Source organism: Netta rufina (assembly GCF_964035555.1).
Source record: "Netta rufina genome assembly, chromosome: 22".
Classification (NCBI taxonomy): domain Eukaryota; kingdom Metazoa; phylum Chordata; class Aves; order Anseriformes; family Anatidae; genus Netta; species Netta rufina.
The window spans coordinates 3,246,978-3,266,045 of NC_140146.1; the positions used below are offsets into that span (position 1 = coordinate 3,246,978).

At 61.0% G+C, this 19,068-nt stretch overlaps 1 protein-coding gene across 1 annotated transcript; it reads left to right on the forward strand.

Annotated features, from left to right (window-relative positions):
• Positions 1-447: 447 nt before the first annotated feature.
• On the forward strand, positions 448-17,393 carry VWA5B1 (von Willebrand factor A domain containing 5B1; the record flags this gene model as incomplete). The annotated part of the gene is made up of 21 exons (XM_084300003.1): positions 448-589; positions 958-1,119; positions 1,423-1,645; positions 1,784-1,926; positions 2,033-2,164; positions 2,360-2,484; positions 4,547-4,723; positions 7,374-7,484; positions 7,560-7,762; positions 8,972-9,086; positions 10,299-10,484; positions 10,719-10,905; positions 11,766-11,953; positions 13,530-13,719; positions 13,875-14,192; positions 14,499-14,636; positions 14,760-14,885; positions 15,608-15,673; positions 16,227-16,296; positions 16,468-16,591; positions 16,725-17,393. 21 exons carry the CDS (start codon positions 448-450, stop codon positions 17,391-17,393), a joined length of 3,795 nt encoding a protein of 1,264 aa, XP_084156129.1.
• Between the last annotated feature and the right edge of the window lie 1,675 nt (positions 17,394-19,068).

Here is a 19,068-nt window from a genome sequence, read left to right on the forward strand (position 1 = left end):
CCTGTGCAGGAGATGGGGAACGTGTCCCCTGGGGGGGACGAGGACAGCCTGGAAGGCCACAGCCACCCCCTTCTGCCCCTGCTCCAGAAGTAACGGGGGGCTGGCGAGGTGTGCTGCTCACCCCCACGATGTCCTGCTGCTGCCTGGCCCCACAGGGTCCTGCATCCCCCATTGGTGTCTTATGGGGTCTCACCTCCATCCCCACTTCTGCCAGCAGGGCAATCACCCCAGGACTTGTCCCACGGGGATTTCCTGCCCTCTGTCCTGCCCACAGGGCTGCAAAAAATCCAGGAGCCGCTAGCGAGACCGCTGCGGGGAGCGAGCGAGGAAAACCGCGGGCACAGCAGGGCCACCGAAGACACCAGGAGGTGGCGGGGACGTGCGGGTCCCCCGGGGCTCTTCCTTGCGTCCCCCAGCTCGCCACCGGGCTCACCGTGACCGGGGGAGATGCCGGGAGGGCTGCTCAACCGCGGCACCCGGCGCCCGCTGCCGCTCGCCGCCTCCGAGGTGACCTCGTGCGTCAGCGGCTACGCCTGCGGGCTGACGGCCTCGCTCACCTACCGCAACCCGGAGGCGCAGCCGTGTGAAGGCAAGTGTCTGCACGGGGTTTCGGGAGCACGCTGCTCCGGGAGCTGCCTCCCCTTGGTCGCTGTGAACCCAAAGTTACGCGGGTGTTTGTACATCAAGGGCGCGCTGCTGGCTCGCCTTGGTGCCCACCGGGATCCCCAAGTCCTTTTTGGCCAGCCCATTTCCCAGCCCGTCGTGGTGCCCGGGGTTGTTCCTCCGTGCCTTCCTCCCCCGTGAGGCTCTCACCAGCCCCATTTCTCCACCCGCACGCCCCTCTGCCACCGCTTCCCCTGGGAAAAACCCACGTGGGGAGCGCAGAGCGGGGAGAAGCAGCCCCCTGAGGTGGGTTTGGGCGAGGGCTTGTTGGGCTAACACCCCGCTGGCCACCAGGGCTCTTTGTCTTCCCCCTGGACGAGCACACAACCGTGGTGGGGTTCGAGGCGGCGGTGTGCCGGCGCGCCGTCACCGTGCAGATCAAGGACAAGGCCAAGATCGACGCCGCCTATTTCGACGGCTGCGGCCTCTCCGATGGACGAGCTCACGACAGGAGCGGTGAGAGGGTTTTGGGGGGGAGCACGGGGGAAGGAAAGATGAAAAAGTGTTGAAAAGATGAGGCTGTGCGGCTCGTATCCCTATGGTGCCTGCCAAAAGGGATGGTCCCATCCCTCTTGGAAAGCGCTGTTGCTGCTGGAGAGCCAAAAGGGCGATGCAGGGGGCCGTGGGTTGGGCTCTCGGGAGGAATCTCTGCAGCAGAGGTTGCTTCGAGCATCTGGCCCAGGGCTGGGGTGGTGGTGGAGGCCTGAGGAGCAGTTCCTGTGGCTGACACCACGTCTCGTGGCGTGGCCATCTCTGCAGGAAGGATTGTGCTGGACGAGGACTTGGAGAGGATCGCTTTTGTGGCTAGCCTGGGCACGATTCCTCCCCTGGAAAGCATCTCCGTCTTCATCAGCACCTCCTCGGAGCTGCAGACGCTGCCCAGCGGGGCCGTGAGGGTCCTGCTGCCAGCTGTGTGCGTCCCCAAGGTCCCACAGCACAGCTCGGAGAGCTCCAGCACCCTTCCTGCACACCAGCTCCGGACGTACGAAGCCACGGGATGGGACCGGGGAGCGGGAGGGGGACTGGGGACAACACCCCAGAGCACACGGGGTGTGGATGCTCGGTCCCTGGGGACGCAGCACACGTGGCCAGCATTAACCGGGGCTCATCTCACCCACAGAACCAAGCCCTGCTGCGGATCAGGGAGCCTGGAGCAGGGCAGCAGCTCCTGGCTGGCCCAGCTGCTGGAGAGCGAGGCCACCAACCCCTCCGAGTACGAGTTCAGCTTCCACCTGGAGATCCGGGGGCCGTGCTTGCTGGCAGGTAGGGCGTGCTGCGGGGTTCTCATCACCTCTGGGCAACGCCTCCCCTCATCATCCTCCTCCTGGCGTGGGGTCCTCCCCGACCTCCCCGCGGTTCCCCCGGGCAGGCGTCGAGAGCCCCACGCACAAAATCCGCGCGGACGCCGACCCCTCGGCTCGCTCGGCGAGGAGCATCGTCATCACGCTGGCCGACAAGCACACCTTCGACAGGCCCGTGGAGATCCTGATCCACCCCAGCGGTACGTGGGCTCTGCTTTCCCTCCACCACCGCAGCCCCTTCCCAGAGCCCTGTCCCGTAGCGCTGGTGTTGGGGTCAGGGGCTCTCCGTGAGATAATCCCAGACCCTCTCGGGGCTGCCCCTGTATCTCTGCGCTTGGGGGTGTCTGTATTTCGTGCCGAGCTGACGTTCAGCTCAAGCGGTTCTGCGTTTCCAGAGCCCCACATGCCTCACGTCTTGATGGAAGGAGGCGATATGACGCCCGCGGAGTACGAGCGGCACCTGAAGGGGAAGAACGATTTCATCAAAGGCACCAAGAAGGACCCCAGCGCCCAAAAAAAGGTGAGGAGCACGAGCTGCCGAGCGTCAGCCCGGCCGTTCCTTGGCGCTGGAGCTGCGCAAGAAGCCGCTTGCTTTGCTTGCTTGCATCACGCCGGCCCAATAACTGCAGCATCCTCCCGCGGAGAGGGCTTGGCGTGGAGGAAGAGGGGAAAATTCTGCACTGCTTCTGATACAGCGAGTGTGGAAGAAGCTCTGCGAGGGTTATTGTGTGTGTAATTAGTGCTATTCTAGCACGGCGTAATTAGGTAGGTGCGTTATTATAGCATTAAGGGTATTATTGCGGTGACATAGAATAAAATATTCTTTTAATTGCTCGGTAAATGTTTACCCTTTCTGGATAGCTGTCAGGAAGACAGAAGCGATCGGGCTCGGCATAATGAGCTAAAGCGGAGACAAAGGTAGCAGAAACTTCTCTTTGTTCTCTTGACGAGCAAATGGAGCAATGTCTGCTCTGGGATTTCTGCCTCATCTTCTGGCAGCTCTGACGCGCTGAGTGACAGCTCCAGCGCCCCAAGCTGCTGCGGCGGCGTGCGGGGCTGAGCGGAGAGGAGGGGACCGGGGGCAGCGGCCGAGTTTATGGGGCGGGGGTCTCCCCCGGAGCTCGTTTCCCCGAGAGAAGCATCGCCCGCCTTGCCCTGCTGCCTCCCCCTGGGCTTTCTCTCGCAGCACGGCGCAGGGATGAGGACGGCGCTCGCTCTGCTCGGCAGGCGCCTCCTCTAATTGCCTCGGCTGTGCGGCAGGTGGAACGAAACGCAACTCCCACGCTCCGGCTCGGATGGCTCCCTAATTATTTCGGTGTCTTTAGCACGTCAAGTTGGTTTTTGAGGGGGGAGAGGGGATCATTCCGGAGATGTTTCCCCGCAGGAAGCCCCCCGCTGTGCCCCAGGCGCCCCCCTCCTGGACAAAAAGCCTTCCTGCCTAGAGGCCTCGGGGTGGATTTGGGGTGAGAACCAACGCCACGCAGCACCTCTGGCCTGCAGTGAGTCAGCCCAGAAATTTTGGCAGTAAATGGTCTTTTATTTCCATCCCTCGGGGGGTTATGCAGAAGCCTCGGGTGCCCGTCAGCTGGCAGGGTGGTGGGGACGATACAGGTGCTCCAGGATCCCCAGGAGCATCCCAGGGAGCGCTGTGCTTGGGTCCAGGGGCACAGCTCAGCGCCTGGGCAGGGTCCCAGCAGGGTTCCCAGTCTGAAATGGGACGGACATCCGTGCTGGGAAAGATCCTGACGAAAATAACGCTGTTGAGAGCAGGAAAAGGGGAACGGAGCGCACCCCTCCAGCTCCTGGTGGCCAGTTCATTTATTTCCCGAAGCTCAAGAGGGAAATGCAGGAGAAAACCAGCCCTTTGGGGTCTGGTTTCTTTCTCATGAAGTCAGCAAGAGCTTGCAGCCTCTGAAAGCAAGGGAAAAGGATAAAAAAAGGCACAAAAAAAGCCTGTGGGGCCGGGGCAGCTCGCTGCACAGCCTCCCGTAGCCCCATGGAGCTGGGGGAGCAGGTGAGGCGTGACGGAGCCACCTGGAAACCACGGTGGGTGGCAGAACCGGCTCGAGAGGGTTTGTCCTGGTTTAATTTTATCACGTCTCCAACGGAGATTGATCCTTGAAATAAAAGCAGGCACAAAGCAGAGAGCCGGAGACGTGCGGCGGGCGGGCTCCTATTGAAATTCTGCCCTGAGCGATGGGCTGGGCTCTCTGAAGCCCTTCGGTTCCCACAAAGGGAAGCGGTGGAAGGGAAGGGGCAGGGGCAGGAGCAGGGCAGAGGTGGCAGGAGGGAAGCCAAGCAGCCACCACGATGTGCTGAGCGCCGCGTCCTGCGCTCTGTCACCAAGTGGCCGCGCACAAATCCTCGGGTAGCTCTGCGCCTCGTGTCACGCCAAGCAGTGCTAACGAACCACGTTACCCGAGGGCAATAATGACGATTTAATAATCATTTTGGCGAGGTGTTTTCATCAGCAGGGCCAGAAGGAGCGTCTCCACCCGTAGGCACGCTGCGAACCCCCTCCAGGTGGAGCGGGGCCGCAGGATGCCGCCCCCCGCCGCCTTCCCTCTCCTTCTTCCCTGCAGACAGAAATCATCAGGAAGCGCCTGAACAAGGACATCCCCCACCACCCTGTCGTCATGCTGAACTTCTGCCCGGACCTGCGGACGGCCCAGGAGGATCTCCGCAAAGCCCCCGGCGAGTTTATCTTCCTGGTGGACCGCAGCAGGAGCATGAGCGGCGGCAGCATCGCCCGCGTCAAGGTACCGCGCGGGACGGGGGCACCTGAACCATATCATAAAGGGTTCTCAATGCCTTCGTTAAGAGGGGATGGGGGTAATTATACACCGTGGCTTTAGTCATGGTGCCTGTGCTGCTCGTTAGGTACCTGCAGTGACGCTGCCAAGCCCCCTCACTGCCCCTGCTCCTCTCCTTCCCATCCGTGCACCAAGCACAAAGGGATTTCCCTCTCCCCATTGCTGGTTTCCCATCTCCCGTGACCCTTCTCCATCTCTCCCCGTGCCCGGGGCCTGGTCACTGCCTCAGTGGGAAGCCTCTGAGAAGGACAAAGGATGCTTCGGGGCTTTGTGCTGGTCTTAGGAGCCGCGTTGCTGATGGGCAGTGCACCTGGAGAAGTTGTTAGAGCATGAGGCAGCCCCTTCTCAAACACCACTTGTCTCCTGCGGTCTGGTGGAGGGTCGTGAGCGGCGTGCTGAGCGCTCTGGGTAAAAAAGGGGCCATGGAAAGGTTTTTCCATGGTGTTATTATGGCTCTGGGACTCGGCTCAGCTCTGTGCCACTGCTCATGGGATCTAGGGAGGTTCCTACACTGGTGGCTGTTCCATTATCCTTGGCCCTTAACGCATTTTGGGGCAGGCTGGTGTCCGCCAGCTGGTACATCTCGGGGAGCAGCTCTGGCAAAAGCTCTTCTTGGAAAGTTCCCCTTGTTTTTTGGGGCCAGCTGAGCCCCGACACCTCAAAACATTACATCCTCCTGAGCAGGTGCAGGGGCAGGCTTCCCCTTGGGGCTTCAATTGCAGCCAGGGGCATCCCGCTCACCCCCGTCCCTAACACGGGCGACTGCCGGATTTGGGGCACAAAAGTGCCCCCCCAAAAAGTCTCCCCAGTGCCACCGTGTCCCCACCTCTGGCAGAGCAGCTCTGCCCGCAGCCGGAGGCGGGTGGCGGGGAGCATCTCGAAGCCATCTCCCTCCCCATCCGCCTCTCGTTTCCATGGGAACTTGCCGAGGATGGCAAAAAGGAGCAAAAAGGAGCAAAAAGGAGCGTGCGGTGCCACCGCAGGCAGCAGGGAGCCTGAGGGGGGCTGTGGGGGTCCTCTGGGGAGCCCTGGCTGTGCCCTGTCCCGGTGTTATCTCCACGGTGCCTTTGCTGGTGCCACACAGGGTCCCCCCCCCTCCTTCCTTCACCACATTTCGGAGCCTGGGAATCAGGAGGTGTCCCCACTCCGGGCCAGGCTTCTGCTTTCTGGCTCGCTGCGTGGTCTCAGGTCCATCCCCTGGGGATATGGGGACACTGCGGGGACAGAGCCCCCGTCCAGGTCAGCTGCAATGACGGGGGTGGGAGGTTCAGGGCATCCCCTTACCATGTGGGGCAGCGGGGCCAGGCTCTTTTGGAGGGGGTAGAAGAGGTGGTGCGTGCGTCGGCACCAGCCAGGCTGCCAAAATAACTGGGAATTGACTTCTCCGGAGGCAAACATCTCTCCGTATCGAGCCGCGGTATTGATACCGAGTGCAGCAGGATCAGGATCAATATTTACCACAAGAAGCAATAAATCCTTCTGCTCGCTCGAACAGAAGGCAGGCTCTGGTAGCCCACTTTGGGAAGTGCTTCAAGAGAAATATTTGGAGATCTGCTTTTTGTTGTTGTTGTTTATTTTTGCGTGTCTTTTTTTTTTTTTTTTTTTTTTTTCAATCCTTGCAACGAGTTCCAAGGCGGGGATGTCAGCGCTGAGATTTGCAGGAGCCAGCACCCCCGGAGCCTGCCGGGAAGCGGCGATATAAATACATCCTCGTAGGTTTGAGCTAACAGCTTGGTGTAAAGTCCTCGGGAGCCTGCTAAAGGGCAGCAGCCCCGCTCACGTACGGTACCTCGTGGCTCTGCTGCGTGGCTGCCTCTCCGCGGGGCCAGCCCGGATCCCGTGGCCGCGAGGAGGCTGCGTGCCCTTGGCGGCTCCTCTCCTAGGGCTGGCGCGAGGTTTTCTGCTGCCCTCGGCAGAAGTTTGCCTTTATCAGCACATAAACAGCGAGTGCAGGGGCGCTCCCAGCGCTGCCAGCACTTTGCTTTTGGATTGTCCTCCCTCTCCTGCAGCGCTGAGTGCTGGAGCTGCCCTGCACAGCTCCATCCACGCGCCTCTGAGGCCGTGCTGGCGGCCCCTTATGTAAAAGCCCAGGAATAGGCAGGTTAGATAACAGCTTCTGGTGGAGAGAAGCGCTCGGAGCAGCCCCTCCCTGTTATTTCCATCGGTGCCAGCTAGGGGAGAGAGTTGGGGCTGGGGGAGGCTTTTCCTTTTGTGCAGTTTTGGGCTGTGTGTTTCTTCCTGCAGGTCTGGGCACGGCGATGCGCCGCGCCGCCGCTCCGCGTTTCACACCCCGCTCCTCATCCTCCAGCAGCTGGGTGCTGCACTGCAAGCACGGCTTCCACCGGTTAAATAAATAGATAAATAAATAAAAGAGATTTTGCTCTGCTCTTCAAAAGCTCCCCTTTCTGCTTTGCACCCAAATATCGCGAAGGAGCTCGTGCAAGGAGCAGAGGAGCGTGCGGTGCTTTCTCAGTGCAGGGAGCCACGTGCAAGGAGCTGTTGTTGCATCACGTGCAGGTGGGAAAAGGGCATGAACGAAGGCAGGAGGGGACGAGCCATGGTCTGCCTGACCCCTCTGCTTTTGTTCCCCCCCCAGGACGCCCTGCTGGTCCTCCTGAAGAGCCTGACGCCCGCCTGCCTCTTCAACATCGTGGGCTTCGGCTCCGCTTTCAAGGCGCTGTTCCCCGCCAGCAGGAGCTACTGCGAGGTGGGTGAGGGGCTGGGAGAGCTGCTGCAGGGCACCGGCCCCTCGAGGCTGCTGGCTCTGCTGCTCCTTTGGCAGGAGAGCCTGGCCGTCGCCTGCGAGAGCCTCAGGAGGATGCGGGCTGACATGGGCAGCACCAACGTCTTGTCGCCCCTGAGGTGGGTCGTGCGGCAGCCGATCCCCAGGGGCCACCCCCGGCTGCTCTTCCTGCTGACGGCCGGGGCCGTGGGCGACACGGGGAAGGTCCTCGAGGTGCTGAGGAACCACTCGTCCTCCACCAGGTACTGGGGGCTGGCCGCCAGGAGGGCAAAAAGCCTGGCAGCAGCAGGGTGGGCTGCTCCTCGAGCGCGGGGGGCCGCGGGTCTCCGTGGCACAGAACATCCCCGCGTCAGGAACCGAGGCAGGAGAGCGGGCTGCTGCCAGCCACGGGAGAAACCTCAAAGGGTTTGGAACGGATCCCAGAAGTTCAGATGCTTTTTAAACAATCAAAAGCGGGATAATTGGGCTGACAACTTCACAGGCTCTCGTCGGATGCTTCCTGCTAGGAGAGATTGACACGCGAACAATCTTCCTTGCCTGTTTTTTTTTTTTTTTTTTTTTTCTAAAGCACATCTGGGTCCAGACCCAGCTGCTTCCAGGATGGGGCTGCACAGAAATGAATAGGCTGAAAAAGAGCAGTGGGGGAAGCAGCAAATTTGCTCCTAGCCTGTTCCTCAGCCCTGACAGTCTGGTTTCTCCTCCGTCTCCTTAAGGGAGATGAAACATCAGAAAAATGCGAGAAAAACCTTACTCCTCTCGCATCCCTCAGAGCTCAGGGCCGATCAGGGAAGCGGCTCTGCCCTTTTTCTCTCCTATATGGAGGGATTATCGGGGGTACAGGACTACCCACCCCTCGCTCCTGGAGGTGTGCCAGTGAGCTGGACGCAGCCAGTGCTGGAGCTTGGCCCTGGAGGGCTCCGCGCAGCGCGTGTCTGAGTCGTGCCCGGCCTCCGAAGGAGATCAGAGCCCCGTGTAAGAGGCTGCGAATCTCCGTAAGACCTGCAGCCATCTGGAGATTAAAACCTCCAGAAGAAAAGCCCCTGCTGCAGCCGCAGACTGCTGCCAAAGGTGTTTTCATCCCAGCCCTGGCCGGACGCTGCACCCTCTGCCTCCCTATGGGGTTTGCAGCCCTTTGCCAACCCCCAGCTCGCTGAGCATGGATCAAGGGCAGCGATCTTCCCTGGCTGGTTCCCCTTTCCTTGAGAAAACGTTTATTTTAATTGCAGGCAGAGATCATTGCTGGGTCTGTAATGCTGCTGACCACAGGCAGGGAGAAGAGCTGACTGGGCAGCTTGCTCGCGCTCAGGGAGGAGACAGGGATGGGGGGGGGGGATCCTCCAAATGAGAGGGTCGCAGCCAAAAATCTTGGAGCCCTGCTCGGGCAGAGAGACCAGCAGGGAAACTGGGAGCTGTTCGATGTGCCTGACGCTCTCCATCCCATCCCCGTGCAGGTGCTACAGCTTCGGCATCGGCCCCAGCGCCTGCAGGAGGCTGGTGCAGGGACTGGCCGCCGTGTCCAGGGGCAGCGCCGAGTTCCTGGCCGAGGGCGAGCGGCTGCAGCCCAAGGTACGGCCACCCTCTGTGCTGCAGGGAGATGGGGAGCCCAGGGCCACCGGTGTGTCCCCCAGGGCCACCGGTGTGTCCCCCAGGGCCACCGCATCGCTCTCCACCGCTGCCACATGGGCGCAGCGAGGGGGAGGCAGCGGCTCAGCCTCTGGCCCCGCTCCCTCTCCCGGTGCTGCCTTCGCGCCTCCCACTCGGCAGCAGGTGGGTGAGCAGGAGGGGATGGAGGAACAGCCTCATCTCCGGCTGTCGGAGGGAGTGGGAGCGTGTTTACCCCCACGTGGGGAAGGGGAGAGGCGAGAGCCTCCATCCGGCAGCTCCAGCTTCAAAGGGAGCTGCTGTGGCAGGCGCAGGCAGGGGCAGGAGAGCCGGCATCAAAAGCAGCCAATTAGTTTTGAAGTCAGGCTCAGCCCTCGCGCCGCTCAGGCAAGAAGTACCCGGGGTTGGAGGGAGGGGAACGGGCGGCGATGGCTTTGCCTATTAAGCCAGCTTGAAAGCAAACGAGGGCGCTTCATTTCCACTCTCCCCATAAAGACCGGGGCCGGTGACTCAGATGTGCCGGCAGAACGGCCCTACGTGGGCTCTGTCCCCTGGTAAAAACACGGTGTCATCTGCCGAGTGACCAAACCCCAAGGGAATCGGGTCTTCAGCCCCTAAATATCTTTAAAAAGCTGCCTCCTGAGTGCTTGATCTGAAAAGGCCCTCCGCAGCCCTTCCCTCTGCAGGAATCTGTAGCACGCAGAACAGCATCAGCATTTCTGATCTAAATTAAAAACAAAACCAGTGAAGAGAGGTGTTTTTTCTTTTTCTTTTTTTTTTTTTCGTTTTTTTTTTTTCGTTGTTGTTTGTTTTTAATAGTGCTATTAATAAAGAGCTTTGCGGGCTGTGCAGCTCGGTGCCTTCAGCAGTCTGAGGTGCCAATTAACAGCTGGATAAACCACAGCCTGGTGCCTCGCCCAGAGCCTGTGAACAAGCAGCGGGAACACCAGGGGAGGGTTGAGGTGCTCTGCCTGGAAATCTGGGGCTGACTCCTCCTGGAGTGCAGGGAAACGCCCGCGGGCTCCCTGCGAGGTCTGCCCAGGAGATGTTCACAGATTTGGGCTCTCCCCTGGGTCGGGGCATGGGGCTGCCGGAGACCCCTGCGCCTTTTGGGGTGCTCTGCAGAAGCAGGGGAGGGTCTGCCTTCTGTATGACCGCTCCTCTCTCCTTCCCCAGATGATCAGGGCGCTGAAGAAGGCGATGGCGCCGGTCCTGAGCGACGTGTCCCTGGAGTGGGTCTTTCCCGAAAGCACCGAGGTCTTGGTGTCCCCGGTCAGCACCAGCTGCCTCTTCCCCGGTGACCGCCTGGTTGGCTACGGCGTCGTCTGCGACACCTCGCTGTACCTCTCCAACCCCCGATCCGTGAGTCCGCCCCCAACCCAAAGGCTTTTTTTTTTCCCTTTTTCTTTTTCTCCCCTTGCAAACCTGTGGTCGTGACTGTTTATGGCTCTCTGGGTGGGAAGGGAAGCAGCGGGTGAGACACCGGGGAGCCTGACAGGTGGCCAAGGGGATGGAAAGAAGCAAAAAGGGCACCGGGGTGCAAACCCACATGGGAGCTGCAGCCCTTGGGACTTTCTTCTTCTCCGCTCTCCCCAGGACAAGAGGCGGCGGTACAGCATGATGCGCTCCCAGGAGTCGAGCAGCTCAGTTTTCTTGCACTCCCAGGAAGAGGGAGCCAGCACGGAGAGCTGGAGCTACCCGGAGGGCTGCTGCCCGGCCGAGCGTGCCCCGGATCAGCTGGCGGTGGGCAGGGACCCCGGCGGAGAATCGGACACGGACACGGGTCAGGTTTCCCACTGTGCAAGCGTGGGGGTGATGCCCCCATCCTCCTAACCAGCTTTCTTCCCTGCTCTTCCGATTTCCTTCCCTGACAGCTAAGCTTTCCCAGCTCTACCTCTGCAAAGTGTCAGGGGGTTTGCAGGAGCGGTGAGGGATCTCCCGAGGCTCGAGCGAGTCTGTTCGCTTTGGCTGTTTTACCCCAACGTGTCAGGAAACGAAGGGAAGCGCCGGAGATCTGGCTTCCCCAGAGGTTTGCAGAGCAGCTCCAGCTTTGGCCACGTGTAATTATTTACAAGCTGCCCGAGCTGCCTGCGGTGTGGCTGGAGCAGGTCGGTAGCACAGCCAGGCCATGCAAAGCAGCTGCTTCTTGCAGCAAGCCCCAAAGTTGGAGTTAAAGGGGAAAATTGGCCCCAAAGCCCTGGCTGGGGCCGCGTTTCCGTGCTGCAAGGGAAACCTCCGCCACTCGCGGGGTGTTCTGTGCTTGTAATCAGAGAAGAGCTGTGCTGTGCATCCTCTCAACCTTGTCAAAAGTAATGAGAAATCGTGCATTTCCAAATGAAATCCTCCTCTCGCTCTGACAGGAAAATGTCTGCGCTAATGAAATTTCATTAGCGAACCCTTTGTCTTCTCCAAGGAGATTTGGGTAAACGCAGACAGGTTTTTGTTGTATGTTTTTTTTTTTTTTTCCTGGCTGAAAATCTCTCAGACAAAACCTCCCAGCCTGCTCCCCTGGCATCCCCCCGGGGGACTGAGTGCTCTCGTTTCCTTCTGTGGTTTTGTCACTTCTCTTCCGACCAAGCAGGGCCGAGAGCATCCCCCTGCTCCCCAGGGGGACCGGAGCCCATCCTCTCTCCCTCCGTGCAGGAACTGATGCCAAGACATCCTCCAGGAGACGGGCGTTCAGTGCCAACCAGGTCACCAGCCACGAGCCCCTCCGCAAGGAGCCCACGGCCAGCGATCCGGGCAGCGCCCTGCTGAGGAATCCCCTGCGCAAAGCCCACCTGCAGGACCTGCAGCAGCTCAGCCCCGAGCCGTGCCCGCTGGATTTCCAGGTGGGTGCCCCCCGAGGGGCTCCGCGTGCGGCTGGGGCCAGCCTGAAGCACCGGGGACGTCTCAGGTGTGGAAGGGCAGGAGCCCGGGCCAGGCCAGCCCTGCCGGGTGCACTTTGTGCCAAGGTGTGCCCCAAACATGGAGGAAACGAGGGCAGGATCCTGCTCCCTGCTTCTGTTTGCTGAGTGCCTCTCCTTCTCCTCCTTCACTTTGCTCTTTGGCTCACCCCCAAGCTTCTCCCTGCCCATCTGTACTTTGGCCACGCCATACAAACTCTGCCTGGGGTGTATCCATGCCCTGAAGAGAGCCAGGATCAGTCCCAAAGCAGATTCCCCTGCTTCCCCTGGAAGCTGCAGCCCCTGCAGAGCTTTGGGCTGGCACCCGGACACGTGTGGTGCTGCCCACTACATCCAGCAGCGGGTGAAAGGCGGCAGCCCCGGGGACAGCTTCAGGCTGCTCCCTGGAAGGCTGGGGCCGGGTTTTCTCCCCTCCTCAGCATCGCCGCAGTGCTCAGCTCCGAAATCAGGGCCGGGAGGATGTGCAGCAGCTGCTGCTGCCACACTTTTGTTCCCATGGAAACACGGAGAGGGATGGCTGGGCTGCCACGAGGCTTCAGCTGGCGCTGGGGCGCAGGGGGTCCGCAGGGGGAAGCAGGGGATGAAGGGGATGAAGGGTCCCTGCTCCGTGGAGAGGAACGAAGCCTCTACCCTCCAGCTGAAAAGCACCTCGTGGCAGGCAAGCGCTGGTGTTTTGGGGGATGCCCTCATCCTCCCTCACCTTGCCAAGGCCCAGCACAGCACCTGGCCCCATGCACGAGAGGCAGAAAGGACCGGAGGGCACTCAGTGCTTAACAGAGTGCATCCTGCTCCTAATTAATTGCAGCCTGGTTTCGCTGCCCCGAGGGCTCCCAGCAACTCTCCCAGCTCCGAGGTTGGCTGCCAGGGCTTGACGTTTTTGGGGCTGTGAATGTGAGCCCTCGGCTCGTCCCCACAACACACACGGCTGGGATGGAAAGGTCAGGGCTGGCGGCGGGCAGCGCAAAGCCCCGGCTCCTCGCCCTGCCTGGGAGGAGAGCCCAAATTTTGAGTGGGAAAGGGCTTCTTGGCTTGTAAGCAGCTCCCTCCCCTCTTGGTGAGCCTCTCCTGCTTCGGGTTGCCCCCTTCCCAGCTGCCTGCCTCCCCTTTTTGCTGGTGGGCTCATCCAAAAGCTCGGTGGTGCTGGAGGCTGGGTTCCTGCCTGCCATCCGCACGGGATCTGGCGCTGCAGATGCCACGGGGGGGGATTTGTGTCTCCTGAAAGTGGAGAAACGGCCTCGTTAAAAATGAAATAAAATAAAATCCCGTCTCCCCATCCCTTGTGCCCCCCCCTCCTCCCGTTACCAAGCAACTGGTACTTGATCTTTCTGCCTCTCTTCTTTCCTTTGGCTCCCGAGCAAAGTCATTACAATGCCTGGAGGGCTGAAACCCCAATTTCACCTCCTGCAAGTCTGGGGAAAGAGCCCCTGGGGCTTCGGGAGCCTCAGGGATGCTGTGTGGATGCGTCCCAGTGGGGAAAGCTTGCTGTGTTTGCATTTTCCAGCCCTTCACCACCAGGATCCGTGGCGCGGGTGCCCGCCGGCCGTCCCTGCTGCACGGGAGCTGCGTGTCCTCCTGCCAGCACCCCGAATCCCCACCAGCACCCGAGGCTGCTGCTGGACAGGGCTTGGGGCCCCTGGATGCCAGCAGCAGCCTGAGGTCCTCATCCGACAGCCGAAGCCCCGGGGAGCCGGGTAAGGTGGCAGAGGAGGCCCAGCAACCTCACCAAAATTTTGGTGCTGTGGCATCGCCCGTGAGAAAGCTGTGCTGAAAATTAGGAAGGGTTAATTACGGTTTCTGCGGGACAGAGGGGAACTGGGTGGTTAACCCCGTGGTTGTCCCTCTGCAGAAGGCGCCCAGCATCCGTCCTTCACCTTCGAGACGGAGACCTCCTCCGACTGGGAGCCCCAGGACTGGGATTTCGGCGCCGCCCGGGGCTCCCCGTGCTCGCCCCGTGCCTCCTGCAAGGCGGTGGTGAAGGGGCTGCGGGGCGGCGAGCCCGTGCAGTGGGAGGTCGCCTTCGACATCCGCCCGCTCCTCCGCGAGCGGGGCAGCCGGGAGGAGGGCGACGAGGACCTGTGGAGCGAGACCTTCCACCACCTGGCAGCCAAATCCGTCATCCGGGACCTGGAGCAGCTGGCTGAGAGGGAGTGTGAAATCGAGCACGGTAATTAACGCCCGGTAACGCACGCCGGCACGCTCCCTGCTCCGGCTCCTCTCCTCCACGCGTGGGGTTTGAGCACTTAGTGCTGGGGGGGTGGCGTCGAATTCGGAGGGTCCGGCAGCAGCCAGGTGTCCCCGCCCTGAGCTGCACACCGAACATCTTCTCGAGCTCCGTGAAATAATCTCTGTGCGTGTTAAAGCAGAGGAGAAGCAGCGTGAGGCATCGCTCGGAGGGATGCCCTCGCTGCCGGGCAGGAGCTGGGGCAGGGAGCTGGGTCCGGCGCTGACTCTGCCACCTCTCCCACGGCAGGGTCAGGCCGGCGGCACCAGCTCAGCGCTGTGCACACCAGCAAGGCCTGCAACGTCATCAGCAAGTACACGGCGTTCGTGCCCGTGGACCTGAGCACCAGCACCTACCTGCCCCCCGGCGTCGCCTACACCCGCGCAGGTAACGCGGGGCTGCAGGCAGAGGGCCCGGCCTCAGCTCCAGGTGGCCGAGCTCGCCAGCCCGTGGCTTTTGTGGCTCCAAATCCCTCGCTCAACGCTGGAAATTCCCTTCTCTCCTGCCAAGGGCCAGCGGCCAGGCAAGGCAGCCCGAGGAGCCTCAGCTCAGGACACAGGAGGCACCGCGGCGTTTCTGCGGCGCGTCCCCTGTCACCCTGCGGCCAGGACGGGGATGATGGATTTCATGGCACGGGTAAGGCTCCTTGGCTTTTTTTTTTTTTTGGTCTCCTTCCTCTTAGCGGTGTAGTCCATTAAGGTGTTTATTTATTTATTTATTTATTTATTAAGGAGTATTTCCTCTGTTTTTTTTTGTTTTGTTTTTTTTTTTCTTCTGCCTTCTTCTTTTAATACGGTGCTCGGAGGTGATGCAGCTTCCCGTGGCTGCCAGGCATGAAATCCATCCTCCAAGCCTTGGAGATGGCATTTCCAACGCCACAGCCTGCTGCCGTCACATGCACGACCCCCCAAAAAAAAGCCCAGGCATTTGCTCTGGATAATTAATCCTGCATCTGCCTGGAATCCATTCTCCTTAAGCAAGGCAAAAGCTGCAATTTACCCTAAAACTCCCCAGCCGCAGGCAGCGCCTGCTGACCGTGCTTGGCAGTTAATTGGCAGCCACGGCGCAGAGAGCACGAGGGATGAAGCGGGGCGTAATTAGAGGCGAGGGGGATGCGAGGCACTTGCCTGTCACCAAATCCTCTGCTAATGAAGACAAGCTGGGCTGGGACCGCGGCAGGCATTGCCAGGGCTGCGGCTGAATTAAAATTGCCTCCGCGCTCAGGGGTTTGCGTGGCGGGGAGGTGAGGGGTGAGGCAGCCCATGGCGGCCTCCTCCTGCCCCAGCAGCGGGGAGGAGGTGGGCAGGAGGGGTTGGGGATTTCGGGTGGGTGATGCTGATGCCGTAAATCCCTTGCAGATGCGGACGAGGCCGGGCCGTCGCCCTGCAGCACCCCGCTGTCCTCCGGCTGCCGTCCCCCAGAAGGTAGGGGAAGGTGCTCGCAGCTTTTCCCAATGTGTGGGTGTCCAAATGTTGGGGTGGCCCCAGCTAAAATCCCAGAGCTGCTTCAGGACGGGCCACACCGCTCCCCATGGCCGCAGCCCTCCTGAGAGCTACTCTCCAGAGCCAGGCTGGGGCATTGAAGCCTGCGGGGAAATGGCTCCGGGCTGCTCGGAATAACTGCTGGAAATCAAGTCGGTGATTTGGGCTCCTCACCCAATTTTCTGCTGAGTGTTCTTTTTTTAGACCTTCTTGCCTACAATTAGGCCTGGGAGCGCAAGGCCTGGCTCTCTCCAGAGGTGCAAGGCACAGAGCCCTGGGGGCATTTCGCACAGACCTTCCCACACTCGTTTTCAAGATGCATGGGGATTTCATTGTCCCGTAACATATGCAGGGAAGGGGAGAGGCAGGATTTTGGCGGAGCCTCAGCAGCCCGGCGGGCACCCCACACCCCAATGTCGTGGATTTTGCTCCCTGAGCTCTGACGTTTGCTCTCCTGCAGCACTCACCTGACTCCTGCCTTTATGTTTCTTCCCAGCGCCGTTCCAGAGCCTGGCTGCAACTTCTGCACATTCCCCAAAACCCATCGAGAGTCTCTTTGCTGCGAGGTAGGGCCCAGCTCCTCCTTTCTCTGCTGCCAGCTGCAGGTCCTGTGGGTCCAGCACAGACCCGAGCACAGGGACAAGCAGCGAACGTGATGCTGGTGGCTGTGGAGCGGGGAGGTGGGCACTGGGGGGGGGACACAGGCAGGTGACAGCCACCCCCCTGTCCTCCCGCAGGCTGACCCTCCACAAAACCAGGCTGCTGACTCGAGCTGCCAAAGGTTTCATGAGCAAATCCCCGGGCAGAACGAGCGAGGCCAGCTCGGAGAGCGACAGCGAGAGCATCGACTACCTTCCTCTGGTGAGGGCACCAGGGACCCCCAAATCATCCCGATGGGCTCTCGCTGTCTGACAGAGACAGGAGCTGCTCCATCCGTGCAGTTTCTCCCCAAATTCCCCAGTTAGTATCTCAGAGCTCTCACCACTCCTTGCAGGCGTCCCTGCAGCTGGCCTGCGGCGCCTTCCTCCTCAACTCGGCCTTCTGCGAGGCGCTGGGCATCCCCATGGAGAAGCTGAAGCGCACCTCGCCTTTCTCCTGCCACCGCCTGGCGCTCAGCCCCTCCGGCTCCAGCAGCTCCAGGAGGGCCGTGCCCGGCGGGGAGCGCGCAAACCTCGGGCACGACGGGCAGCTCCCGATCCCTGACAGCACCCACGGGGCCGTCAGCCCCTCCGAGGACGCAGCCGGCCGCCCTCGCCACTTCTCGGGGAGCGCCGTGGAGAGCATCTCCAAATCCCTGCGAGCTGAGAACGAGCTGTCCCCGCCGGCCATCACCATCCGCCGCTTCTCCTCCCCGGAGCAGCACGGCCCCGAGGTGCAGGCTCTGCTGGCCGACATCGAGCTGCGGAGGCAGACGGAGCCCGAGGGGATGCTGTGGGCCACGGCCGTGGCGCTGGCCTGGCTGGAGCACAGCTCGGCCTCCTACTTCGTCGAGTGGGAGCTGGTGGCGGCCAAGGCCAGCCTGTGGCTGGGGGAGCAGCGCTTCCCGCAGGGCTGCAGCCTGGCGGCGGTGAAGGCGGCGGCCCAGCAGCTCTTCGTCTTGCTCAGGCACTGGGAGGAGAAGCTGGAGTTCAACCTGCTGTGCTACAACCCCAGCAGCGTGTAGGGAGCTTGGGGAGGACGAGAGGAGAGGTTCGGGGACCTGTCCCCAAGGGAGCAGCCGGCGCTGTGCCTTAGGAGCTGGAGGTGCAGAGCGCGGCCCCCTCCGATCAGGAGCACCCTGCGTGAAAACAGCAAAAGGAAATTTAATTCCCTGCCAAAATGCCAAAATTTTCCATCCTCCTTTCCACCCAGGAGCCTGCTGTGCCCTCCTGGGGGGCTCTGCCCTCCCCAGCCACAAGTGACACCCCCCCGTCTCCCCTCCTTGCTTCCCTGCTGCTGAGAGAACATTTTCCAGCCCAAAGCTCACTTGTTACTAGAAGTCAGTGGCGTTCCCGACTTCAGTTCAGCTTTCAGCATTATTTTTTATTTATATATTTATTTTCGTTAGCTTTCTGCTGGAGAAAGGCCCTGGTTCTGTTTCAGCTGCACTGGTTTTGTCTGGGGGGGGGGGGCTTGGAAAAAAAACGAAGGAAGCGCAGCTGAACGACGGGCACACAGGTTTTGGCTCCTCCGCTGAGCAGGGATGGGTAGGAAGGGGAGTGTGAGAGGAAGAGATGAAAACTGCAGCTGGAGAGTGTTGGAAAACAGCGGGAAAATGTGGAAATATTGGCAAGGCTGTTCCCTTTGAGACAAAGCATCTTCTCTTTTAAACCTCCCCACAAGGGAAAGCCTCCTCTCGGCTCCCCAGCAGAGCACTGGGAGCCAGGAGGGGCTTTGCAGGAAACCTTTTGCTTTTTCTGACCGGAGCTGGTGGAGATGGGCATCTTCACGGCTCTGTTAGCGCTGGGGTTGTTGCCTCTTCTTGCTCCCAAAGCAACGAATCCCAGCTCCAGCCCGCTTTTTGCTGTAAAAAAGCATCAGGGAGAGCTGCCACGGGGCTGTTTTGGTGCCAAACAGCCTGGTTTGCGGCATGATGCAGCTCGTGAGCAAAACCTACCTCTGGTTCCCTGCCTTCCCCTGCCCACTGCCACCCCTCTGCTCCCCAGGACTTCCCCAGCAGGGTTTATCCCCGGGCACAGCATCCCAAGCCCTGCCCGCCTCAGCGCTTGCTGGCTTCCCGACCCCTTCGTCTCCCCAAAATCCCAGCATCTCTCCCAGAGGCTGCCTCAGCGCTCTGCTCGCCCGCAGCCACCGGCAAAATGAGCTCCTGCCCCAACACGGGGGCTGCTGGAGACGGCAGCTCCCCTGTGCTGGGTTTGGGCTGGGTGCTCAGGGTGTTGGCACGGCCCTTCCTGCATCCTCTTTTTGGGGAGAGGGGCCAAAAGGGGCTGGTGCTGCTCTCACTGCTCTCCAGCATCCCACAGAGAGCATCTTGGTGCTGGAGGGTGCTCCAGGATGGTCCACGCCAGGGCACCAAGGCTTCAGCGGGTGAGCATCCTTCGGCACCTTGCCTTCTCCCCTCGGTGTGCAGCAGCCTCGCCGCATTTTTCAGCAGGTTTCTGGTGTCCGTGTGTGTCCGTCCAGGGGGCCCCCGAGTGTCCCTGCCCCGTGTCACCTCGCCGGGGTCCCCAGCTCTGCTGGGGGCTCCTCGGCGCCGTCGCGTTCTCCGTCGCAGCCGTGTCGTTGTCCCGGTGAATCAGAGCCCGCTTGGTTTGTCCGCCGTGGGTACGCCGTTGTGGGGTCTCTGTGCGCAGTGTGGTGTGAGTTGTGTAGGAAAACAACAAAAAAAAAAGCAAACA